General features: G+C 29.4%; 2 protein-coding genes and 2 long non-coding RNA genes across 8 annotated transcripts; 2 read left to right on the forward strand and 2 right to left on the reverse strand.

Annotated features, from left to right (window-relative positions):
* Nucleotides 1-4,502: 4,502 nt before the first annotated feature.
* On the forward strand, nucleotides 4,503-10,370 carry LOC143264376 (uncharacterized). The gene is made up of 3 exons (XR_013038092.1): nucleotides 4,503-5,559; nucleotides 8,488-9,323; nucleotides 10,287-10,370. It is a non-coding gene; the product is annotated as an uncharacterized LOC143264376 (long non-coding RNA).
* Nucleotides 7,360-14,828, reverse strand: LOC105663692 (coagulation factor IX-like). The gene is made up of 6 exons (XM_012294358.2): nucleotides 14,691-14,828; nucleotides 9,966-10,001; nucleotides 9,857-9,892; nucleotides 8,292-8,578; nucleotides 7,892-8,222; nucleotides 7,360-7,772 (listed from the first exon to the last, which is right to left on the reverse strand). Exons 1-6 carry the CDS (start codon nucleotides 14,728-14,730, stop codon nucleotides 7,543-7,545), a joined length of 960 nt encoding a protein of 319 aa, XP_012149748.1. The 5' UTR covers nucleotides 14,731-14,828; the 3' UTR covers nucleotides 7,360-7,542.
* Nucleotides 14,829-19,761: 4,933 nt separating this feature from the next.
* On the reverse strand, nucleotides 19,762-25,124 carry LOC100881402 (coagulation factor IX-like). 5 transcript variants are annotated; one of them, XM_012294367.2, is made up of 9 exons: nucleotides 24,851-25,124; nucleotides 24,164-24,434; nucleotides 23,496-23,535; nucleotides 23,004-23,381; nucleotides 22,444-22,868; nucleotides 22,148-22,366; nucleotides 21,286-21,569; nucleotides 20,888-21,218; nucleotides 19,762-20,768 (listed from the first exon to the last, which is right to left on the reverse strand). In XM_012294367.2, exons 2-9 carry the CDS (start codon nucleotides 24,201-24,203, stop codon nucleotides 20,545-20,547), a joined length of 1,941 nt encoding a protein of 646 aa, XP_012149757.2. In that variant the 5' UTR covers nucleotides 24,204-24,434; nucleotides 24,851-25,124; the 3' UTR covers nucleotides 19,762-20,544. The 5 variants fall into 5 exon arrangements, with proteins under 5 accessions (XP_012149757.2, XP_012149756.2, XP_012149755.2 ...); XM_012294366.2 differs by having other exon boundaries at nucleotides 24,164-24,395; nucleotides 24,644-25,124; XM_012294365.2 differs by having other exon boundaries at nucleotides 24,644-25,124.
* Nucleotides 25,125-25,575: 451 nt separating this feature from the next.
* Nucleotides 25,576-27,046, forward strand: LOC105663693 (uncharacterized). Its single transcript, XR_001097132.2, has 2 exons — nucleotides 25,576-26,158; nucleotides 26,242-27,046. It is a non-coding gene; the product is annotated as an uncharacterized LOC105663693 (long non-coding RNA).
* Nucleotides 27,047-27,157: the final 111 nt, after the last annotated feature.

Here is a 27,157-nt window from a genome sequence, read left to right on the forward strand (position 1 = left end):
TCTGATATTCTTAAATTTAAAAATTCTTAAACTCTCAAACAACTAAATTTTTCAATTCTCAAATTTTCAAGTTACCAGATTCTTAAATTTTCAAATTATTAAATTCTCAAATTACCAAATTCCTAAATATCCTAATGTCCAAATAACAATCTAACATTCTAAAATTTTAAAAATTCCTTCAAATTTTCATACTTTAAAATTTTCAACGCTTTTAATTTTTAATTTTGAAAATTTGAGCATGTTATTGCTGTATTCGGTTACATTATGAATCAATTTACAATTTGTATTAACAGGGACAGCCAATTGTTTAGCACAAAAGTAATTAACAGTATAATACCGGCCCTATGTATGTGCCAACAGAATGCGTTCAAAGAAATAGGCGAAGATACTTTCTTCCGCTAATTGAAAGATTTATATGAATAACTGTTCGAGTATAAATTTATTCTGAAGGTGTTATACGAGGAAACCTCCAATTTCCGATTGAAAATTGAAGGTCTTCGTCTCTCCTGCATTGCTCTATAGAGGAGAGACAGGAACAGCAATGATTTTTAAGCGAAAAAGCAATATTTGTTCATAATTTTTTTTATATTCTTTATTGCAATTAAGTATATGCCAGCGTATACATCTCGATTTTGCAATTTGACTTCTAAAACTTAGTAAAAAGTTATTATGTATTTTCATCTTTTACAAAGTCCTAAAGGCTAAAGTTGAAAAATCGGGCCATTTAACGAACTGTATAATTATTCAAGGAATATTTATAATAAAGAGGTGATTGGAAAAATGTTCACGTCGATTGTGTGAATATATAACGCATAATAGATTAGAAACATTGTCAGCGATTTTCGATAGAATAATTCCTTCCAAGATAACACTAAACCTATATCGGTGTATAATTCACATTTAACTTGAAATAAAGAAGATAATAAATAAATGATTAAACATAAATTTGTAGGAAGGTCTCTGAATAACAACTAACAAGGAAAGGCACGCAAGTGTCCCCCTCCGATTTTGATGAAACTTCGTAGGTTTGTTAAGCAGGCAAAAATAAGGGACACGTATTTTTTTTTATCGGCTGAGACGCGGGTTTAAGGGGTGAAACGAGCCCTTAAAGTTTCGACCCCTTTTGGCTATCTCGAAAACCATACGAGATACATTAAAACTTCTAATAGAAAAGTTGTATGGTTTCTTGCGTATAATAACAGCATGTTAATGAATTTTGCAAAATACAATTTGTTTATAACAAAAAAATTTTTCATAACCTTATTTTACAATTTATTCAAATTTGTATAATGACAAAAAGTGTAGAGAATTTTATTACAAATCCATTGGTATATATATATACAATATTGCCTCCTACAATTTCTCAGATTTTTATCATAAAGGTGCGCGCGCGCCCGCTGACGCTCCACACTATACTAAATCGGATGAAGTCGGACGATATTACACTGTCAGTCAACATTATTTATAAGCATAAATGAGAAACAATTACATTTGCGTTATAATTAACATTTATCGTTAAAGTACAGAGATATTCAATATGTTAATTTTATTAGAAATGATTCAAACGGTTTTCGATGCACCATGCACATGAAATAATTGCTGCGTCACTACATATGTAGCATAGTGGTTCATTATGTGATGCATAGCAAAATACGGGATTTTGAAAATGAGGTCTTGACGATATGTATCTACTTTATACCATGGAGTATTTGAACCTCGATTATAGCAGACCATGTTCAAGGCGATGAATATTTTTGTCATGGCATCGATATCCGGAAAACTTACAAAAGAAAATTTTAAAACCTGGTTAACAGAAGTTTATTCTTCAAATACAAACAACAAAACAGCTCTATTATTAGATTCTTGGAGCGCGCATTGTTGTCGTAGGGTTGACGAAGCTATTCCGATAAATAAAGAAATAATGTTATTTATGATTCTAATTGGAACTACAAAATATTTACAACTATTATACGTGTACGGATTTCGCGTATGGAAAAATTTTGTTTGTCGCTTTTCGGACATAGTTGTTACATTGCAATATGACATTAATCTCCACACACGAGATAGCATTCTAAAACTACAATGACTTGTTCATAATCAGTTTTCTTCACCACGATTTGAAAATTTTATTTTATGATATAAAAGTGGATTCATATCGTCAAAACCACCTCATTTTCCAAATACAGTAGAATTTTGCTATGCATCACATAATGAACTACTATGCCATATACATATGCCGTGACGTACCAATTATTACATATACTTAATTACATTATTTTTATTACATTATTGCCACGATTATGTTCCCTAACTTATTCAAACTATTCGTTACCTATAAAATTGACATATACATAGAATACCTATGTACTTTAACAATAAATGTTTTGTAATACAAATTTAATAAAATTAACAGTTATGTATAACGCAAATATAATTGTTTCTCGTTTATGCTTAAAAATGACGTTGACTGGTAGTGTAATATCGTCCGATATGATCCGGTTTAGTATCATGCGGGCGCGCGCGCGAACCTTTATGATAAAAATCTAAGGAATTGTATGAGGCAATATCATATATATATATATACCAATGGATTTGTAATAAAATTCTCTACACTTTTTGTCATTATACAAATTTGAATAAATTGTAAAATAAGGTTAAGAAAAATTTTTTTGTTATAAACAAATTGTATTTTGCAAAATTTGTTAACATCCTGTTATTATACGCAAGAAACCATACAACTTTTCTATTAAAAATTTTAATGTATCTCGTATGGTTTTCGAGATAGCTAAAAGGGGTCGAAACTTTAAGGGCTCGTTTCACCCCTTAAACCCGCGTCTCAGCCAATAAAAAAAAATACGTGTCCCTTATTTTTGCCTGCTTAACAAACCTACGAAGTTTCATCAAAATCGGAGGGGGACACTTGCGTGCTTTTCCTTGTAAGTCTTTAAGAATCAGGATGGTATCTATATTTTAAAAGTGATCTCTCTAACGAAGAACGGTGATAGACTGACTTTCCCTCAACCGGCGCGGAATAAGGAAAGCTCTTTCACCAAAGGGCCACGTGACCCCGGTCAAAGTGGCCTGTCCGTCACCCCCATACAGTCAGGGACAGGCCCACCACTTAGGCCCTAAGTAACTGCCAGTCCAACCGTCTACAAATTAATGTAGACATTAACTCTTTATTACTTGTACTCGTTACAGCAGCGGTATCTTCTGTCGAGCAACGTAAATGCGTATTATGCTTGTAAACAATGTCTATAGTACGTGAACGCTATTAGCTTGAAAATAAAATAGGAATAAAAGTTTCAATGTAAAAAGTTTTCTTTTATCTGTTGCAAAATTGCTGAAATTGTTGTCTCCGTAGTAGGATGTATAACTATACTCATTTCATTACCGAAGCACGTATCCTCCGTAACATGTTTTAATGTTTGAAATATGTAATTAATTGCATACACTAATTGTTCCTCACTTTCGATATTATTACTGTATTCTTTTTCTTTAATGTATTCCCGTAAATACAAGTCCATGGGTGTAAGATATGTGGACCTTGGAGGTCAGGCGAACATTTCCTCTCGTCCTAGTCAATAATCATAAAATCGTTTAAATATCGTTTAAAAATCTCACATTTCACCTAAAATGTGGTGGAACGTAAAACACGTTTATGTTACTGGACAGACAATAACATGGTTATAATAGCACTGAAACGCAGTGAATTTTCAAGCAATATTTTCTCGAAAACTACACCCAAATTCAAAAAATTCTATTTTATGTTTTTTGTGTATCGATCTTTGTGATGTCTGCGTTTACATATTATTCGGCAAAACTTTGTATATCCGGATTAATACATATATTTTATGAACACAGAAATCACCTGCCACAATGTAGCTACAAGCAGTCAATAAATCGAGCACTATTTTCACGTATACAGTGATATTTTATAATTAATTTTTGACCGGTTTCCACTTTATCAGTATGTATGAAAATGTAGTGATGCTTTCCACTTTAATATCAAGAAAATATTCGTTTCAAAATCTTGCAACAACGAAATTACTACTGCTCTCGTTTCTTTTGTATAAAGGTAATGCAAGGAAAAACAAGGATATCTAATCCTTGCGTGTAGTTTCTCAGTTTTGTCATATGAAACCAAAATCAATTCGAAAAATTGTAAGTAAACGTATCAGAATAGGATTCTAAAGAAAAATAAAGCAGTGTTAAATCCGAAGTACTTGTATCGTGTCGAAAATCAACACTTTACTAATAGTTTGAATGTTAAAAAAGAGTAATTAAATATTTCATAAGTCGTTAAAGATGTAAAAAAATTTAATTTTTTCTTTTAGATTAAAACATTTCAAAAATTTGTTTACGATCAGATTTAAAATTAGCGCATCAAAATTGACAAAAGATGATCTCGTTTTCTTCATGGCTAACGTTATTTTTTCAACGTTTTTTGGTGAATTAGATTTTTCTAATTTAACAGATAAAAAATATATTTATTTCTATGTTACTGATACGTAAATTGTTTAAACCAGTTAACTGTAAAATTTAATTAAAAAAATGAATTTGTGAAAATTATTAAAGTCAATCAACGACGTGTATACGTCGAATACAGAACAAATACTCCTATCATAAATTACATGAAAGAAGTATAGTAGAACGATGAAGAATTACATTTTCTACTGATAAAAAATTGTTATAATGTGGTTGTGATTAATTAAAATGCTTTAAATATTGTAATAGTTCATATGAGTCTCATCGCACAAACAAAATAAAATAAGAAATGGCGATGCGGTTGGAAATCGATTATTCATCAGTTTATTTCTTTTTTCGCGATTTAATAACTTAATTCCTTTCCTTATTCTATAAATACTGCTTGGAATGAAGTTTTATCGAAAATAGAGAATAAATTGACGAAACAACATAGTGGGATGTTGAACCACCGTACAGTGGAAATAAACGTAATCTTTTGAGTAAAACGTTCGTATTTTAATTCATAATGAATTGTAACACTGAAAAATAGCTCAAACCCGAGAAAATATGAGTACATTCATAATTAATAACCTTAGAAATTCATGATTTTCACGAATATACAAGATATTGTTCACGTTTCGCCATTCTGAATCCACCATTATGTAATGGAGTCAAAAGTGACAGAGAAAATCCTGCACAGGCGGATTTAATCAATAATCCTTGCATAAAGAAGTTCATGCTCCAAAGATAAGTAACAATTTTTATGTCATATTTTATCAAGTTATGTAAGGTTAGATTATTTAGAAATTATTCTTTTGAAGTACTATACTAGAATATACTAGAATACTTTACGAATATTTAAGAAAAAATTTTTACTATGCATTAACAATTGAGCTACACGCAGACTTTTGTTTGAAGTATGTATTACGTTTTTTCTCATTGTGAGCAGCAGTACAAAGTTTGAATAATGTACTTGCATAAAGTATGAAGAACAATCTGTCATAAAATGGGAGTAAAATATGGCCACCTCAAGAGTTTTGACGACTCTTTCGCGGGGAAATCTGAACACTGGAAGCTCGATGAGTAAGTAAGGTAACCTGATACAAATCCAAATATCAATCAGACAATTCTAATTTAATTTGGAAATATTTTTATTTTTTATCGCTTTTTGTATAACAGTTGTAAATTAATTTGCAAGAATGAAAGAAAACCAAGTACAAATATACATATATAATATAAGTACCTAATCTGGGGGAATATTGATAGGGTTTTCTAATATTTTGCTATATATATAACATAAACTTTGAATATTTAATATTTGCTTTAAGTATCTATTATAACATTGCATCATTTATGAATTTGCTGTAAGTGTGAAATTGTATAAAATTTTTGTCTTTCTTCTTCTTTATTTTCAGTTAAACAGATAGTAATAAATTATAATAATTATACCATAGAATTTAATAATTTTAAATGTTAATTGCATTAATTTCAAACAGTTTTGAGATCGTCTAATATTTGTTGTGTGATATTGGTATGCTTCAATAAATTGTTACAATTAATGACATAGCATATAATTATGTAAAGGTATTCCTAACTAGCAATATGTTATTCTTGCTTTAGTTCAATTATAAACAGTCATTAAATGTTAAAAGCATATTCTAACAGTAGTAAAAATAGGAAAGAGTTTTCACATTATTTTATAAATGTTTATAGCCATTTAAGGTATGTAATATATCAAATAAAGTATTTAAAATATGCTTTATTGAGTGTGATGCAAACTTCATAGTATTTTGTTGTAAATTATCAAATATATTTCTTTTAATAGATTTCTTCAATATTTCTTAAGTATTTTTAATACACATACATTTACATTCGTAGTATGCTATTTAAACATTTTTTTTACTGTAGAACATGGGTGGCCAACCTGCGGCTCGCGAGCCACATGCGGCTCTTTGAAGGATTATTTGTGGCTCTCGATAAATGTACCCAAGTTCCCTTTTCATTTTTGTGCTATTATATTTTAAAAAATTATTATCATTCCGTATGTGGTTCAAAATGTCTTTGAAATTACTAACGACAAATATGAAATACTAAGTGCAACGTTGTAACAAATTTCATTTCCGTCCAAGTTAAGAATGATATGACTCATCGAAAACTGCGCCATCGAAAATTGCGGCTCGCGAAACATTTCAAATTTTGAAAAATGGCTTGGACTATCAAGGAGCTTGGCCACCCCTGCTGTAGAATTTAAAACACTTATAGTTTAAAAATATGATATAAGAGAATTCATTTTCATAAGTCATTTCTTCAATGTTACATTCATCAAAGTATGCTCATGAGTTGCTAACATGTTTCTAATGTATCCAAAACATAATAATCTAAAATGTTAAATAATATTTGTACCAATTATTTCAAATAATTTTTATATTATTTGTTTTTTTTAAAACATGATGAACAAAATATATTATCACAATACTGAGCTTCTTTCATTCTAATGTTCTGAGTTAGAATATAAAATTATTCTTTTATGTTTTAGTTGCAATTATGTATCATTTATATGTGCATACAAATCATAAACATGTGTTACATTGTGAATTGATAATTCACTTTATCTAAGCTCCTTATTATAACAGCAGCAACTAGCAATCCATAATAATACTAACAATAAACCAAAGTTCTTATTACCATGCATACAATTATTTTAACATGGTTGAAACATGAACAAAAATAATTTTGAAGAAAGACAAAACCAAAGGTTAATCATTAAGAATTTTAAGTAAGTATGATTTATGAATCTAAAAGTTCATTATTTATTTATACAAGTTTTAAAAATATGTAGACTTAAAAGTTATTAAAAAATGTATCGCATTGTATTTATATAATATACACAAGTTTTGGTACCTTTCACCTTTTATTACTGATATCATTTAAATACAGTATTGTTTACATATTATCATGAATCATAACAATAGAACATCTTTGATAACATGATTCAAAAACAGCCTAAATATGTTTTAGTTCAGTTTGATAGCATTTGTATAAATAGTCATGGATAGTTTTGACATTTCCTCTTCTTTAACATGTTGGAATTGGTTTATGTGTTTCTGTCTTATGTATAATATCCTGAATCCATGACATGTATTGAGAAACGTTTGTATATAGGGATAACGTGTTACTGTCACAAACTATAACTCCATTCTGCAAAGTTGCATGAAGGCTGACACTAACAATTCCTCCCAAGTACCATACTCCATTTCTTTTAAAAACTAATCCACCACCACTATCACCGTCACAAATTGATGTTCCTGTAATTTTCATACTTTTAATATTTTGAAACAAAATAAATTACAAAAATATATGCATAATTTTAAAGAAATGAAGCCACTGGTTGTATAATATTTTAATTATTCGATTCCTTACTAACCATTTGTGTAACCTGCACAAAATTTATCAGACGTAATAAACCTTGTAGTCTGATACTTAATACCTTCTGATCTACAATCAGATATTGGACGGTATGGAACTTGAATTGATTGTAAAGTAGAACTACGTGTTTCTGTAGATGTTCTTCCAAAACCTGCTACTTTTCCATAATCTCCCACCTTTAACTGCAGCATGTGTGTAGTAACGTCTAAACATATTGGTACCAATGTATTTGAAAATACAAATGGTTCCATAATCTCTAATACAGCTATGTCTCTAAAGAAATTTCCTTCATATCCTGTATAGTTACATGCGATATATATGTTCTTAACCTGCAGTAAGAATCATACTGATACAATCACCAGCCTTATCTGCAATTAATCAAATGAAAATGTATGTACCTCAGCCTTTTTCACTATTGTTGGGTCATGTAAGCTTAAGTCATAATCTCTAAAAATATTGCCTGTTGCTACATAATATTTTGACGAATTATTATCACCCGCCACACAATGTGCTGCTGTAACTAAAAATTTTTTATGAATAATAGTTGCACCACAGCGAAATTCTTTGGTTCCATTAAGTGTATTTTGTTTGTAGAGAGAAGCGTGCCATGGAAATTCATTAGTGTTAGGTTGATCTCCATTTACAATGCGTGATAATATTTGCATCGGAGGTGATGCACCACATCCTAAAACATATTGAAATTATTTCTTTAATACAATTACATATATTGTTAAATATAGCAACATAAATTAATATATTGTAAATGAATTGATTATTTTACATTTTCATGATCATGTTCACAATATTTACTATTTAGTGATAATATTCCTATGTTTGCTTCCTACGTTCATTTAAATTAAATTAATTAATTATTAAATATTAAATATTAAGCATGAATTAAGAATTAAATATTATAATTAATAATTAATTAAGGCTTAATGTCTGTTGATATTCACAAATTACAATGTTTTCTTTTACAATTTCTACTATCGTAGATCTATTAATATTTGTCTTGATCAGTAGTAAAATGGAAGTTTCATTTAACAGCAAAGTTCCAAATCCCCAAAATTTTGAACTTTCAAATTCCTCAATTTCCAAATATTGGAATTATAAATTTCCAACTTTTTAAATTCACAGTTTGCTAAATTTTTAAATCATTACATTTCTAAACTTTCCACATTTCTAAAATTCTAAAACACTAATTCCCAGATTTTCAAAACTTCATATCCCCAAATTTTAAAGTTTCCAGACTTGAAAATTTGTTAAACATCAATAAGTGAGTAACCACTTTGTCTTTAGGAGCTAGATTTGCCTGTAATTGTACTTCACTGCATTGAGAAAGCGAGCATAGCATCAGGAAGAACGGTTATGTAATTGACTGCCCGATAAATACCCGTTTCCTAGAAGATACTGTTTTCAAAATTCATAAAGTAGGTATTTATCGAGTAGATGAAAACTTTGTATTTTATATTTTTAAGGTGAAATTCGCAATTTTAATTATTCCATATTATGTATATTCTTATTTTTTATTTGTATTCAACTATCAATGTCTGTATTAGTCTATATTTGCACATCAATTTCTATCAATGTAGAACTATTATTTTCTTCGTCAATTTGTAACAAGATAGCAATTTCATCAATACAAGGACAAGGTGAAAAATATTATACCTTGAAAAGAAACACTTAACAAAATTGCAAATTCACTTTTTTGTTTTATATGTTGAGTGCCTGTATAGGAAACATTTTTTTTAATTTATGTAATAAATTGTTAAATTGATTTATACTTTCCACGGCCAATTAAAACATTAGTGATAACATAACAAATAATTAAAAGAAAATTTTTTAAAGCATATATATATCGAGCCGAAAAAAAAATTATTTACATTTTGATTGTTTTTCTCAATTTGTTATTAAGAATATTTTTATTTAAAAATGTTACAAAATAGAAAATTTATTTACTAACCCGGATCTCTGTCATTGTTGTCAAAGTATGGTGTACCTGAAATAAAAAATTCATCTTAATGTACCTTTTTATTAAAAAATATTACAAAATGGTAGAGTCATTTACCAACCCCTATATCTGCCACCACTGCTAAGTACTGAAGTACCTGAAATAAAAAATTTCTTTTAATGCACAAATAAGAATGCAATATTAAAAATGTAATGTAATTTTGTTTAATTTTACTGTTACGTGCCAGACTTTGAACAACGTGAATAATGGTTAAGTTCTGCAACTTTTCTTACCTTAAATCTTTAATGCAACCAAAATAGCTAGATTGTATTGTATACAGTGGAATCGGTTACAAGGAAGTTTCTGATTTATATGTTAGGTAAAAAGCTACTGTACGCGTCTAAGAAAAACAGTGGTGTTTTACAAGTTCTATCTTTTACAGTTGTCCTTGTCACGAAAATAGTGTAAGTATATTACATGTTGATGTGATGAATGTTCAGTTCTGATGCATTGGCAATGCAGGGACTCAACATACGGTTAAGAATGATGCTAAATGTAGAAGTGTAGACTAGATTTATATGGTTTATGCTGATCGAAAAGAACATTAACTCGATGTGGCTTAAATAGTAATTCATGTCGTACACTTAAATAGCTTAAAACATTTTTAACAAATGTCATTATACAATTTAACTCACATAAGTATTAGTAACAAAAATATATATATTAAAAATGTCGACTGAAATCATTTGAACATCTCGATCCTAATCAACAATTTACTTTATTAAGATGTGTAAAGATAATAAAAACTCAATTCTTTATTAGAGTATGTAAAAATACTAAAAAATTAATGTTTTATTAACGCACATATAAATAATAAAACATTAGACCTCATCATCAAATAAACCATATTGCATTAAATAAACTCTATTATTAAATTACCATAGTTATACTAACATTTCAGAAGTTACTGGTAATAACATTGTAACATTATTTGTAATATAATTTTAATTATGTATTTGTTCATAAATTAATACTAACAAACTGCAAGTTCACGTACAATTATTTTATTTCTATTATTTGCATAAATACAGCATAATATTTATGACGAAGAAGAAAAGTAAATTAAAAAATTGACCACCAAAAATGACCTTCTCTAAATTTAAATATAATGGTATTTCTTTGTACAATGTAATAAATAGCGAATCGAACGAATAATTACATTTCGTATTTTTTGTAATTTAATATAGATATATTTTTAAATCGAAAGTCAAAAAGTGTCGAGTTACAATTTTAGATTATTGACAGAGGAAAATAGTTTTCATTTAATAAAAGCATCATTTCTAGCTGAAAAATAGGTTTTTATTCCAATTATACGAGGGTTGTCCGTAAAATAAGGTTCCCAAAAAGCTGCAGTTGCAAGGAACGGTGTTACGCGGGATCCGGCGACACTGACGTGTAGCTTGGTCCTCCCTCTTTCAGACCCCGCCACGACGAGCTGTCTGCGATTCTCCATTTTTGCATGATAATCGCTAGAAATGGAGCTCCCACTCGCTTCTCCCGCTAGGTGCGAATTACACTCTGTGATTCGTTTTTTGTGTGCAAAGAACATTGTAGCGGTGGACATTCATCGCCAATTATGTGAAGTTTACGGAGAAAAGTGTATGAGCGTAAAACACGTGCGAAAATGGTGCAGGGAATTCAAAGACGGACGTACAGACGTCTATGACGAACAGCGTTCCGGACGGCCATCGGTTCTAAGCTACCTTCGCGGCGTGGCGGGAGAGTTCAATGATGCGGGCATACAAAAGATGGTGCACCGCATGCAAAAATGCATTGACCTAAACGGCGATTACGCCGAAAAATAGGGGAAAGTCTAAGCTTTCCAAAAATATATTACTCAATGCCAATAAACATGTTTTTCATGGTGAAAAATCATTGGGAACCTTATTTTACGGACAACCCTCGTATTTATACATACTATAAATGCAAAATCCCGTAACAGGGTACTATAGCCAACCACCCTCTATTTTCGATACTTATTTTCTTAAATATGCCATACTATTGTTCCACTCTTTACTATAATATTGTTTTGCTATTTTAACATTTCCGTCATTTTGCCATTTCGTTGTTTTAACATTTCACTGTTTCAATCTTCGGCTTTCTCACTCTCCCATTATTCTACCATTTCACTATTACACTAAAATTATTACACTGTTACTACTATACAACTATTATGTTCATTATATTATTCTATTGTCCTAGTGGTTTGTTATACTAATGCATCATTATTTCTACTTTTTTATTATTGTACAACTTTATAATCGTATTTCATAATCATACTAGTTGCACCATCGTACTATTTCATTATCATACTATTAGGTCGAGTCATAAGTAACTTCCGATGCAGCTAAATAGATTTTATTGTGTGTATGGTGAGATTATGAAGGTATAAGTCACCACGAGTTGTTGAAGTCAAATTTAACGATTACTGCGGATAAATACATTCAGCAATTGCAAAGAGTGCAAGAGAAACTCCTAGAAAAGCGCTCTGCACTCGTCAATCGCAGAAATGTCATTCTTTTACACGACGATGCGCGACCGCATACAGCAAGGGTGACTCAAGAAAAAATTCTTGAGCTTGGATGGTCTGTTTTACCACATCCACCTTACTCCTCAGATCTTGCCCCGACAGACTACCACCTTTTCTGTTCCTTACAAAACTTTTTAAATGGAAAAACCTTCAATTCTGAAGAGCAAGTCAGGCAGGCTGTTGAAAGCTTCTTCCAGTCCAAACCAACCACATTTTACAAGGAAGGAATTGATAAACTACCAGGAACATGGGAGAAGGTTATAGAAAATAGTGGTGAATATATAATAAAATAATATAATTTTGTTGTTTAATGAGAACGAAATAAATGTCTGATAAAAAATCGGAAGTTACTTATGACTCGACCTAATACAATAAGATTTCGATATAAGCGAATCTCTCGGATCTGAACTTTTCCTGTTATCGTGTAGTTCCTATATTGAGGTTTGCCAAACGTAAAAAGAGCAGTGACCGAAGGAAACATTGGAATGAGCAAACATAAACAAATAGTAACAGTGCAATCCCCACGCAAGAATAATACTATGCTCTTTTTTTTTTATTTTTTTTTTTTTTATGAAACTCTCACCAACATATTTGTGACGTTTTCGTGACTAAAATAAGACTTTAATAAATTATTACAAGTGTAACATCCTAAAGGATTAATCGCGGAATAATTGCAATATTATCAATTTTCTGCTTTTTTCGCTAAATTACCGATTGTCGAATTAAACAATAATTTGAGGGTGCACAATCGCTAGAAAAGGGCAGAAAATATATATCGAATTAAATTATTGTTAAATTGCCATTTTAATATTAAAATCGGTAAATATTAATCAAAGTATATTATTAATGATTTGATTAATGTATTTACTTTATTAATTAATACCTAATTAAAGAATTCAAGATTATATGCAAAAATGTATACGTTTAGCATAGAGGTAGCTCGCGTAGGTAGGTGAAAGGCAAGTCATGGATTTTCGCGGTATAAAAGTGCTTGCGGAATACACGTAGGGCGCAGAACAATTTTCGAAATAGTGCGAGTAAGATCTTTTAGGAAAAGTATAGAAAGATAATTAAAAACAATTTCTTCTAGAAAGAACACGAAAAAACTCTTAGATCCATATTAAAATGGAAATTATATTATTTGGTACAAAATAAATATATACTTTTCATATTTTCCAAAATAATTGTTAGTTGTAATACTAACTCTTCGTTAATTGATTGAATAAATCTAATAATCGAAAGATATTGTATTGCTTTGGTTTCATTCCTTAACCGCACAACACACAAATCCCACATTCCTTTAGACATACTATTTATATACAAAAGAGTCATTCAATAAGTAAAAACCGCTCTTTACAGGATAAACTTAACACCTGAGCTCAGTTCAGATAAGACACAAGTAAATATGTTTTATTTTACACTATATTTGGTCTTATTTTAATCAGGAAAATGCCATGACTATTCTGGAAAAAATTGTATAGAAATAGGATTAAAAATAAAAAATGCCAACGTATTGGCATTGTAAACAATACCACAGGCTTTTGATTTTTGCCGACTGGCTTCATCGCAGCGTCTCTTTTTTTTCACTTACCATTCTTCTCAGCATTCGAAACTTATTCTTGCTCTACAACTATACTACCACTTTAATATTTTAATATTTTATAATTTACAGTGAGCCTTTACGATTAGTTCAAAGTAACATCAATATGGATCAAACGAAATTCATGTACTACGTGTCCAATAGGCTGCTGAACAGATAAGTACCCCTTACAGCTTCGTAATTCAAATAAATCAATTATTATACAATGTAATTACGAAAAAACCTTAAATACGAATTGGAGTAATTAAATTCAAAGTTCGGATATTCGAGAATTGATACTCGTGTTCGGTTCTGTAGATAAATTCAACGAAAAATTCCACAGACCTGATAAAACACGAAACTGTGAATATCAGTTTTTAACATTTTCATAGCGAAAATTTTAATCTATAAAAATAATAACGCTCTTAGCATTCTTAATCTAAGAGCCAAAAACTACTAAAAAATGGAGTAGTACTTTTTTTCGATCATTGAAAAAGATCGAAATTATATCGAGAACTAAATTTGTTTGTATTTTTATTTACGCGCTAAAGTTTATCAAAAAATAATATTTTTACAGATATTCTATAATATCTTTCAAGGTAATTTTTATTTTTAAGTTCATGTTAAAACATAACGCAAGGTAGTTCAAAAATATCTAATAAAGTATATTTACTTACTGAATGTAATTATTACAATAGCTGTAATTACGTTCTTCATAATAATGAAATAAATCGATGAACTAAAATGTCAGTTTCTTCAAATGACACACCACTAACTGATCTTGTGGTACTGTGCAATTATATATTATACCCAGTCAAGCAGCACTGAGTCATGAATGGTTTACATTCGTTACATGTATTTGCTTACCAGGAAAGTTTACGCGATATAATAGATAAAGATTTTTTTCGCTTCTATTTCCTTAAAGCCGCATTAATTTAGCAATTACCGACGGCTATAACAGGCTATCATGCACATAAGTAGATTACAAACTGCATATTATAATACATGACTTACAGTATTAGATTACTTATATCAAATGGAAACTTTTACATACTTGAATTACTACACACATGACATAATTATTATCTTAATTTAAACTCAAATTTGTTTCAAAATTTAAGAAAAAATTATATATTCGAACAAATATTTAGGAGTTCAAACGGCCTGCATAGTTGTGGTATATTTTAAAGTTTAGCAACAGCGGTTTCAATAATTATGTACGGCATCGTAAACGGGGGATTTCCGAAGGAACCACAATACCAGACTTGGCGGTTTTCGACCGTGCAAGAAAGAAGTGTGTAAGCATTGGGAAATTCCACTGCATTGCCAAATTTTTTGTTATAGCGACACATATATGCACCAAGGTGCATCATTAGCATTTAAAAAAATGTGTTGTCCACACTAGGGTGGCCCTTAGCTATAGAGCTAGATATTTTTTTTTTTCGATTTTTTCATCGTCTCACCTCCTAAAATTTTGACATTTGATGAAAAAATGATAATGTCAAAGTTTCAGCATGATTGGATAACAGGAACCCGTGCCGCAATCAAGTAAAATCGTTATTTACTTACTTAGTAATCAAAGAGAACTCACTTCAACTATCAGTATCAAGTAAAGATCATACAATTATATTTATAATTTATAACCGATTACTTGAATCAATTCTTATCTTTTTCCTTCTTATTGTATCTAAAAATTTTGTTTTTTTGAGTATATACATTCCTTTGCACCATTTTTTAACTACAAACACTACTTTGAATATAAAATGATTTATAAAATACTAATTCGATAATATCCTTTTTCGATGAAATAATACCATTGAACACAAAAAGGAAAATGATTAAGGCTTTAAAAAATGATAATACGGAACATTCAGTAAAGAAACTTGTAATACTTCCGGAAAATGTACAAAATTATGTAAATATGAATATTGATAGCTTCATTTCTACTGAATCCAAAAAATGGCTTAACAGGTACAATATACCTACAGATTTCTTAGAAAAAGACCCTTCCTTGTGGAAAAATGATATTTTATATCAAAAAGGTTTGGAAATTGTAAGAAATTTAAAAGTGGTAAACGATATCGCTGAACGTGGTGTTAAACTTATATCTGAATATAATAATTGGTTGACCAAAAATGAAGAAGATAAACAATACATTTTACAAGTAATTGAGAATTAGAAAAGCTTTTATTCTAATGTAAGCAAATCTATATTAACACAGAATATATATTAAACGCTACGTACAATTTAACAATAGGCTAATTTATAAGACATAACTGAAATTCTATTAAAGAATATTTTGCTTATAAGTATTAAAAAAAAATTCATTTATAAGTGCTAATACAATCGAGATTATTGGAAAATTTATCAACTTTTATACAAATTATATACAGCTCCCAGTTGCAAGTAAATATGTAAATATGTATGTGTTGTAATTGTATATAAATGCTGGTATTACTCGTGTAAAAAATTATATTTTCATTATAAAATATTCACTGATACTTGTAACATAAAAGGCCACTAACATATTCGACGATAACCTGAAATCGTGCAAATTTCAAAACTTCAACTCGATTGCGGCACGGGTTCCTGTTATCCAATCATGCTGAAACTTTGACATTATCATTTTTTCATCAAGTGTCAAAATTTTAGGGGATGAGACCAAAAAAAATCAGAAGTCGAAAAATAAGGGCCACCCTAGTGCACACATTAGACTCTGAACTTTCGCATCGATCACTTCGCTTTCAATAAAGACTTTAGACGCCAGTAATTTAGTTAAGTTTTTACTCATCCTCACCCACACATACAGTCACATATTTTTCATTATTGAGGCGCTACGTAATGGATCCTGACAACTTTCCTTTTTTATATCGTATATTATACAGTTACATATTTTTATATACTGTTCATAATAGTCAAACAGTTTTCTGTTATACTATACTAGTCGAACGTCCCGTGCTATGCACGGAGAATTAATCAGTTAACCTTGACCCCCTGCGCAGTCCTAAACCGTAAGACAGACATGCGCAGTAAATTTTTTACAAAGAGGCTTAATCCCAAAAAGTGAAATTGACCACTCTTAATGATGACGTAATTAATTTTTAAATTGGAGCAATTTTGATTTTTCGAAAATTCGTTACACAGGATCCGCGATTATCTCATGAAAACCTTCACCCCCTGCGCAGTCCTAAACCGTAAAAGATAACACGTCACTCAATAAGTCCCCGGTCTGACACATATATAGCGATACTGGTGACAGACCCACGTTATTTTCGAATAATACTAACCTTCAGGGTATTCTGACCAATAGTTTAGAAGTTACAGTCATTTTAGTACCCCCAGTTTCGTAATTTTGAAGACAATGGATAGAAAGGAATTTCGTGTGTTGATTAAACACTGTTTTTTAATCGGAAAAAATACTGTTGAAGCCAAAAAGGGACTCTGCACCAAGGAAATCAACTATCATTGACTGGTATGCTCAATTTAAACGCGGTCATACAAGCGCCGATGATGCTGAACGCTCTGGTTGCCCAAAATCAGCAGTCGTTCCGGAAAACATAAGAAATGTCCACAAAATAGTTTTAAAGGGCCGTAAACTTAAATTGTGTGAGATAGCTAATGCCTTGAAGATATCAGAAGGTAGTGTCTTCACAATTTTGCATGGAAATTTGGGCATGTGCAAATTGCTTTCAAAGTGGGGGCCGCGTTTGCTGTTTCACGAAGGCAATGCGCCGTGTCACAAGTCGATGAACACGATGGTTCAATTGAATGAATTACGTTTTGAATTGTTTCCCCACACACCGTACTCCCCAGATTTGGACCCCAGCGACTACTGGCACTTTGCAGATATGAAAAAAATGCTCCAGGGAAAGAAATTTGACTCAAATGAAGAAGTGATTGCGAAAACTGAAGCTTATTTTGGGAGCAAAGACAAATCGTTTAATATAAAGGGAATTGAAAAGTTAGAGGTGCGTTGGAATCAATATATCACATTGGAAGGAATGTATATTGATGATTAAAGTGGAATTTCTAAAAAAAAATTTGTTTTCCTTAGTTAGACCGGAGACTTATTGAGTGACGTGTTAGACATGCGCGGTAAATTTTTACAGAGTAATCAAAGAAAAAGCAGCTGCAGCACTCTCAATGATGACGTAATTAGTCTTTACGTATCCCTTAAAAAGGATTCCTTAATAAGGATTTTACTGTACTATCACTGTAAGACTACACTACACATATAATATTTTTCTGCCTTGTTTTCGAGTATGCGTACAACATCTCAGCGTAACTCACGGACATGTTTCTGTGTTATAATATGATTTATAATAAAACACAACATCAGTTTTTTCGTTATTCAGCGATATGTCTTAAACTTAATTGTTCATATTTTCGGTTAACAAATATTATGTACTTAGTATTTCATAAATCATTTTATATTCAAAGTAGTGTTTGTAGTTAAAAAATTATTTAATTATTATTGGGTATTGAAAATTAATATTCAATTGTTTAAAAATTTTGTCAATAACATGAAACAAAGATTATTATATTGCATGATTTTACGTATATTAAAATTATAAAAATTTAGAAATAGTATCTTTAGACCTCGTACCATCCGCCATACTGAAACAATGTTATAACTGGTTTAAACAAGTTAATCAATTTTTGATACATTAATTAATAGAATTTCTTAATAAATTTTGATGACAATGATTATTATTTAGAACTTTCATTATAAAACAATTTAGCTTCCGTTTCAAAAATGGAAAATAATTTAAAAATTTAAAGAATTATATGTAAATGATAAGAAAAAATGAAGTGATTCTTTATTATAATTATATTCGAAACATATACATGTAGTAATTTAATAATTTTATTCCAAATTTTTATTCTTTAAAATAAAAGTATTATATCAAATATCTACTAAACTAGTAGTTTCTTTATATGAATAGGTTAATACGTTTTATAGGAGCTCTCAAGTTAAGTCAGTTAATGTAGCAAGGAAGCATATAATTACATTTAAAAAAGAAAGAAATATTCTTTATTCGTTATCAACATGTTTATCTACAGAAAAACCAATGCCTGAATGCAAATTTTTTAAAACATTTCTCATTAAAATTGTTAGTTATCAAAGTTGTACCTATTAAATATTTTGTTTATAAAAATATATACTATAATAAAAAATTTCACTTTTTTTCATTTAAAAAATTGATTTTTTTACCAGCAATACAGACATTATATTCATTAATTTCTTCATATATGACACATTACCACTTTCTTCTCCATGTGTTCAAATTCAAAGTTCTTTTTTTGTCCTTTATATATTGTAATGTCAATGACGATTTCCGTTTTAAATTCTGTTTATTCATTATGCTCTGATTTATTGAGTATACATTATACTTTTCTTACTTTACTGTTTGTATCACATTCTTTTATAACTTGTCACAAAGTTAATATTGAATTGGTTGCAATTCTTAAAATGACACAAGTTTTGAAGAAATTTGTGATCATTATTTTTCCTTCTGATAATAATTTTTACAACTTTTATTACGCTCAAATTTTCTTTTTTCAACTCTAAGATGATCTAAAGATAACTATTTTTAAGATCTTAATTAATTCATAAGAAACACATAAATACATAAAATATCCACTAGTTTTACTTCTTTGATATTTTTTTATTAATTCAAATAATATATTTCTAATTACACTATAATTTACTTCTAAAATAAGGTGGATTATATCAAACACAAAAAATTATTGTTATGCACTGTTCTTCGTTTTTTCGAACGAAGAAAGTTCATGTTTATTTACAAGTATGTTTTACATTCATATGATATACAAATATTTCAATATCTTGTATTTATTATTCAACATATTATTTACAAATAAACTGCCGATATTTATGCATTAATAATTCATTAGACATGAATGCGTAAATCAAATAATGACATCCACAGTCTACATATAACTATATGTAGTTCACATGTTATTAATTCTTTACCCTAGTTATAAAAAATGACCAACCCTTAAAAAAAATATTCTAACGAGTATAACAATAAAATATTATGTACAAAAAATTGACTTCTAGATGCCTTGTTTCGAAATTGCAGTCATTCAAACTGACATTTCAAACAAAATATTCAGAGTATTATTCGCTAAATAAGATACAAACATTATAATATCGCACTGTTAGTCATAAAATACATTTCCTAATTGTTTTAATAGTCCTTCAGTATTTTTAATAATATCACTTTCATTCTTACTCACTGTTTTTTATGCTAACATGGTTGACTAGATTAAATTTAAAGTTCATATATTTGATATATCATTCAAACACTTCCTGTACTGAAAGACTTTAAATGCCAATAACTTGAAAATATAGCATTTATACATCAATACTCATCTTGCTCTCATCAATTAGCAAAATTTGTTCCTAATTGGACGACACGTTTCAAAAACATTTTGCATCTAACGATGTAAATATGTCAGGATATACTTATATAAATTATCATGGACATTTTGACATTAACATTTTGTTTAAAAACATGGTGATGTACTTAATCGTCTATTAACAACGTCCCGAATCCGTGTTACATGATCAGAAACTTTCGTATATAACGTATATGTATTGGTGTTACAAATTGTATTTCCACCTTGCGCTACTACACCAAGACTAACACTAACAATACCTCCTAAGTACCACACTCCATCTCTTTTAAAAACTAATCCTCCACCACTATCACCTTCACAAACTGATGTACCTGTAATTTTCATAATTTTAATATTTTGAAACAAAATAAATTACACAAATATATGCATAATTTTAAAGAAATGAAGCTACTAGTTGTATAATATCTTAATTATTCGATTTCTTACTAACCGTTTGTGTAACCTGCACAAAATTTATCAGGTGTAATAAGCTTTGTCGTCTGATGTTCTTTGCTTGCTGACTGACATTTAGATCTAGAAATATATGGAACTTCAATTGCTTGTAGAATAGCACTATTTTCTCCTGTAGATGTTCTTCCAAATCCTGCTACTTTTCCATAATCTCCTACTTCTAACTGCAGTACGTTTTGAGTAACATCTAAGCATATTGGTACTAAAGTTGCTGTAAGTATAAATGGTTGATCAATTTCCAGCAAAGCAATATCTTCAGCATAATTTCCATCAAATCCTATAAAATTGCACGGAATATATACAGTTTTAACCTGTAATAAGAATTATACTTATGTAATCATCGATCTTATTTTTAATCTGTCGAAATAAAATATTTACCATAGCCTTCTTTACTATTGATGGATCATGAAAGATGGAGTCGTAGTCTCTAAAAATATTGCCTGTTGCTACATAATATCGTGGAGAGTTAGTATCACCTGTCACACAATGCGCTGCTGTAACTAGAAATTTCTCGTGAATAATAGTTGCACCACAAATAAATTCTTTAGTATTATTGGGTTGAATTTCTCTGTAAAGAGTTGCATGCCATGGAAGTTCAGAAATGTTAGGACGAATTCCATTTGAAATAAGGGGTATATAGTTTCCAGCTGGTACACCACATTCTAGAACATATTTAAGTTATTATTTAAATACAGTTGTTCGTAAATTAATATTATAATTATGACCATATAATTTTATCAGTAAATAATAACTAAAACTCTATTGAATTTACATTCTAAATGAAACATGTTCATTTACTAGAATAGAAATTACTTCAATACAAACTTAGATTAGATAACTGATATTTATTTCTTAAACAGTACTTTATAAAACTACATAGCAATTAATAAATATAGGGATTTCACTTAATACATACTAATTAGCAAATTAAAAATTTGAATTATGTTCGTACAAATGAAATATACAATTTATGAATTTCATTCATAAAATTTTGAATATTATAATTTTAAGATTAAATTTACTATAATGATATTAGATTAAACTTTCATTATATCATTTATATTTGTGCTTTTCTAATTTGTATTCATTCTAATATCAATATCTGGATTGTTCATCTCTTTATGTGTGTAAATAATAATTCTATCTTTTAAAATTTCTATCAATATAGAATTACTGCTTTTTATATCACTTTGCAATAGGACGGAATTTTCTTTAACATTAATATTTATTGTTGGCGGACCTGGAATGCACTGTATTGGCTTTGGTTCCCATTGACCATTTTCATTACATATAATCAGGTCTGATGTTGATAGCACTGTTGTATCTTGACGATAGCTAGGAAGACACTTTAAGTTTGCAACTGTACCAGGCAAAACAGAAGCCTGACATGATGCATATATACCATGATATCGGCACATAGCACTTCTTGAACTGGAGTCTAAAGGTTCACAGTATATTTCTGTAAAATGGAAAATTATTTAACAATTTCTTTTTTATAATTACACTTCTGTATTTTATATTGTAATAATTCTATACCTGTACAAGTTGGAATTTGTGACCATTCACCATCTTGAGTACAAAATGCCTGAGAAGGCCCACCAGTGAGCTTATAACCACGGTTGCAACCATAAACTAAATATTGTCCAGGTACTAACTTAGCACCTTTAGGAATATCACAGAAATTACATTGCTGACCTCCATCAGACTTACAACAACCTGGTTTGTATAACTTCCTGTAACCATTTGCTGGTGGTGGTGGTACAGTACACGTTGCAAAAGCCCAAGTGGTAGATGATACAGTAGTAGGTTTTATTGGTATAGGAGGTGCCACTGTTGTAGTATTAGCTTTACAAAGTACTGGATCTTCATCAGAACCATCAACACAATTTCTAACTCCGTTACATTTTAAATTAGCATCAATACATGCACCATAGAAACAATGAAAAAAAAGCCCTGGACAGCTGTAAAAATATATATACATATATGGTAGAAAATATATTATCATTTAATGTTTCTCCATAATCTGTTATTCATGTATGTTTGTAAATATTTTTAATTTCTGTATGAATAAGGAAACTATAAGTCTTTATGCTTACACAATTGATCCACATTTAATAAATGTTTCATCCGAACTATCTGCACAATCAGCAATACCATCACACAGACTAAGTTCTGGAATACATTGTCCATTATTACACCTAAATTGATTCTTTGAACATGATGTCTGAGTTGAATTGTTACAATTTGGTAATGTTTCATCACTGTTGTCGATACAATCTTTAATCCCATTACAAATTGCATCTCCATTTACACATGCACCATATGAACATCGAAAAGCAATATCAGGACATATCATATCTGGTTTATTACATTCTATAAGAGTTTCATCAGATTTATCTGCACAATCTGGTCGTCCATCACATAATAAATCACTTTCTATACACTGACCATTTGTACATCGAAATTTCCCTAAGCTATTAAAAAAATAGAGATAATGAATTTATTATTTCTGATTGCTACAAAATTAATTATTAATTTGCTTTTTAAGAAAATATTCTAAATAAAATAAAGAAATATCACTAACTCACCCACATTTAGTATTTTGTGTATATCCATGGTCTATTAAACCTAAGAGAAATAAATATAAATTTTTTTAATTTTCATTTTAATCTTATTTTATGCTTACAGTAATCATAGTATAGAAAACATACATATTACATTTATTTTATTTTGAACTTTACTAAATTGCATAAAATATTTGATTAATGATTCAGTACTATATAGCTTTAAAACTTGATGTGTACATGTAAATGTATATACGTATATCTGTGATTAAGATAAAAAGGAATCTGTTAAAGTTCAGGGTCAGTGGTAAACTGACTTTAGAGACTTTTATTAAATTGTATTGTAACTATTACAAATTATTTATATATATTTTTTAATCGTATAATAAAAATATATATAGAAGTACCACAATAAGAACAAATTACACACAAAAAAAGTATAATAGAAGTTATTTGAATTTTAACTTAAATTATGTGATCTTAATTTTATTCAAGCTAATATTTTAAATAATTTACTGTAATTTTTAATATTATATAAAACTATAAAAAATATAATCAACTTATTAATTTCAAATTCCCGGAACGATTAAATATAGCATTTGTCTCATCTCTAAATTCATATTTCAAATTTCGTTTAAAAATCTGACCCAAAATGCTTTTTTAAAAATATAATAAATGTATAATTTACTTACTATAAATAAGAATTACGATAACTGTAATTGTATTCTTCATAATAGTGAATTAAAACGAAATAATATACAAGCAGCTTCTTCATATGATGAATCGTTTGCTGTTGCTGTACCAATCTGGTATTGCCCGGTCAAGCAACGTTGACTCAATATCTATCCTCATTGGATTGGCGTAGTGTATGTGTGTATTTTACAAGGAAAATATACGCAAAGTAACGGATGAACAACCAATACACTGTTTATTACATACAGGAAAGAATGAGAAGAAAGTTTTCTGTTAAAAATGAAATACAGAAATTTTTTTAAAACTTAATTCAATTAGCATTAGATTAGTTGAACATAAACAACAGAATAAAAATAAAATGTGTTTGTATTATAACGAGATGTCAGGGTTAAGTTAGGTCGATATAAGATTAGGGTAGGGTTAGGTTAAGTCTACACAAGGTATAGGCATATTATATTTAGAACAAAGTATTTCCTTACTTTTTGTCTGGAATAATCAAACTGGATTAAAAATTAGAAGAGAAAAATTTCTATACGTTCATTGTCATGTTTTTTTCGACCAATGTATAGTAAAGAAAAAGAAGGGACCGTTACATTGCGTACGAAATAAGGAAATGGACGTAAATCCTAATATTGAAAATTGTCCGACGAACATGAATGACGAACCAAAGTATACTATCTTCCTACCATTCGACTGTTTTGCTGAATACGTGATGTAGGTGTAATATGTCTATGACAGAAAGTCAGATATGGTGGGTTAGTGTATATCGTGGTCGTCTATAGTCTATAGTCTATACCGATTTGGAAATTCCCGCGATAAAAATAATATTGTTATTGAAAAGTATGTTCTTCAGCAGATGACCACTAACAACAGCGCTGCGAAATAAGTCATTGATAGTAGCAGTCAATAGTAACAACTATTTTTTTTATTTTTAGTCACGGTCATAAACACCGAATGTTTATTATTGTTTCATTGTCATTGACAATTATGTTTTGTATGAATATCTCTTATAATTTAAATACTATTTAAATGAGACCTTTTAATTATTAATTTTAATTTTTGTTAGCGATATTTTATGTTACAGTACATATATACACGAGTATACGTTGAAATTAAGAAAGCAGTTACTTTAAGACATATACTTCGAGAGGGTAATTATGTAAGTTTTTGTGCTTTTTATATATATAAGTTTATAAATTTATAATTTGTAAACATAATATACATATATGTATATTTGTATTTGAAATAAATAAACGTATAAATAAAAAAGAAATTTTTGGAATGGAAAAAATCTATTAGTTTATTTATTTGTAAATGTAATAGAATAAGAAATTAAAAAATAAAAGAGTATTTGTAGCATAAAATTTATTATAAATATATTTTATACATCTTCTGCCTTAAAAGTGAATAAATACATATGCACTGATATTTTTTCCTTGTTATACATACGTTATACATCTCGTATAATTTAATTTACACATTTCATTCATGTTTTTTTGTCCTTTTTCCTTTTTTCGCTATTCTCATTTCGCTGTTTTCTCCCTCTCTTAGTATTCATCACACTGTTTGCATCCTTCTTTGAAATGTTCTAACATTCCTTTTCTTCCTTCATATATTATCATCACTGTTATTAAAATTTGTTCCTCTTTCTTCGTTACTACGTATAAACCTTGCTATTATCTTTTGATTTTGTCCATTACACTCATTAATCATATATTTTTAACTTTAAACTATTGGCAGTGCGTGGTTCCCTCCGAACTTTACGCGCGTGGTTTTCAATATACTAAGTTCTCATTTGAGGCGACGTAAAGTTTAGTTGTGCTCCCTATATCATCGAACATATTATTATTTAACAATAACTTCCACTGAAATAGATAGTAACGTGACGCCTTCACAGTTCGTATAAGTTTTGTATTACTTTGATACCATATGATATGTAAGAATCAACAAAATTAGCAAAATTAAGATAATTGTGTGAAAGTAATTTTATGAAAGTTAGTATTCTACTTAGTAATAGTGCGCTTTTAGTAAATTAGTAAGTTACTGTCCATTACACGTGATTTTTTCATATACGCAGGTTTGAACAAGATAATTTAATGTCTGCCATTACACGAGGAATCAATACAAACGCAAACAAGTGACTTCATCAAATACAGGGTGCCTGGAGCGATATTGAAAAAACTTTTTCTTCATCAAGATGTTCGTTAAGGCTTAGTTTTTGAATTATTAATAAAAAACACCGATCAGTAAAAGCGCACAAGCTCAGCCACTGGAGTGTTAGTTATACGCCGATATTGGTTGTCGTAGAACAAATAAAATATAAAACTATTGACTTTTATTTTACGTTGACTTAAAAAATTTGTATCATCGGTAGATTTATGCTTATTAATAGTGCCGAATTTTGTAACTATACATACTAGCTGATGTGTACTATATTACCGATGTGGCACTAATTTGTTTAATCATGACTACGGTTAACATCGACGTATAGCCAACACTCTCGTGATTGAACCCGCACACTGTGTGCTTTTATTGGTCAGTGTTTTTCATTAATAATTCGAAAATTGGTACAGGAAAAACTTGTTCAGTATTGTTGAACAACCAACCAACAACTGAATTTTATATTGATGTTTATAATTATAACGAAAAAGCAGCGACAATTCAAGATGCAAAAGACATATAAAAGACAATAGCTTATTCTAAACTAAGTAATTTGAAAAGTTGAAAGCATTTTAGTCTTACATGTATTTTAAATTTTATACTTTTGCGTGTGCTATCTGGAAACTGCACCACTAGCGTCATCTATCGGCTAAACGTGGATTTTAACTAAAAATCCATTCTTTTTTGTAAAATAAAACGTTTTGTTAAATTGCATTTTAAAATCTGTTAAACTGCATTTTATTTACCACAGAATGCTTAATCAGTTAACGGTAGAAGATAAGTATTAATAAAATTAGTTTTCAAATACAATTTGATGCATATGATACATATGA

The sequence above is a fragment of the Megachile rotundata genome, chromosome 4, assembly GCF_050947335.1.
Source record: "Megachile rotundata isolate GNS110a chromosome 4, iyMegRotu1, whole genome shotgun sequence".
Taxonomy (NCBI): domain Eukaryota; kingdom Metazoa; phylum Arthropoda; class Insecta; order Hymenoptera; family Megachilidae; genus Megachile; species Megachile rotundata.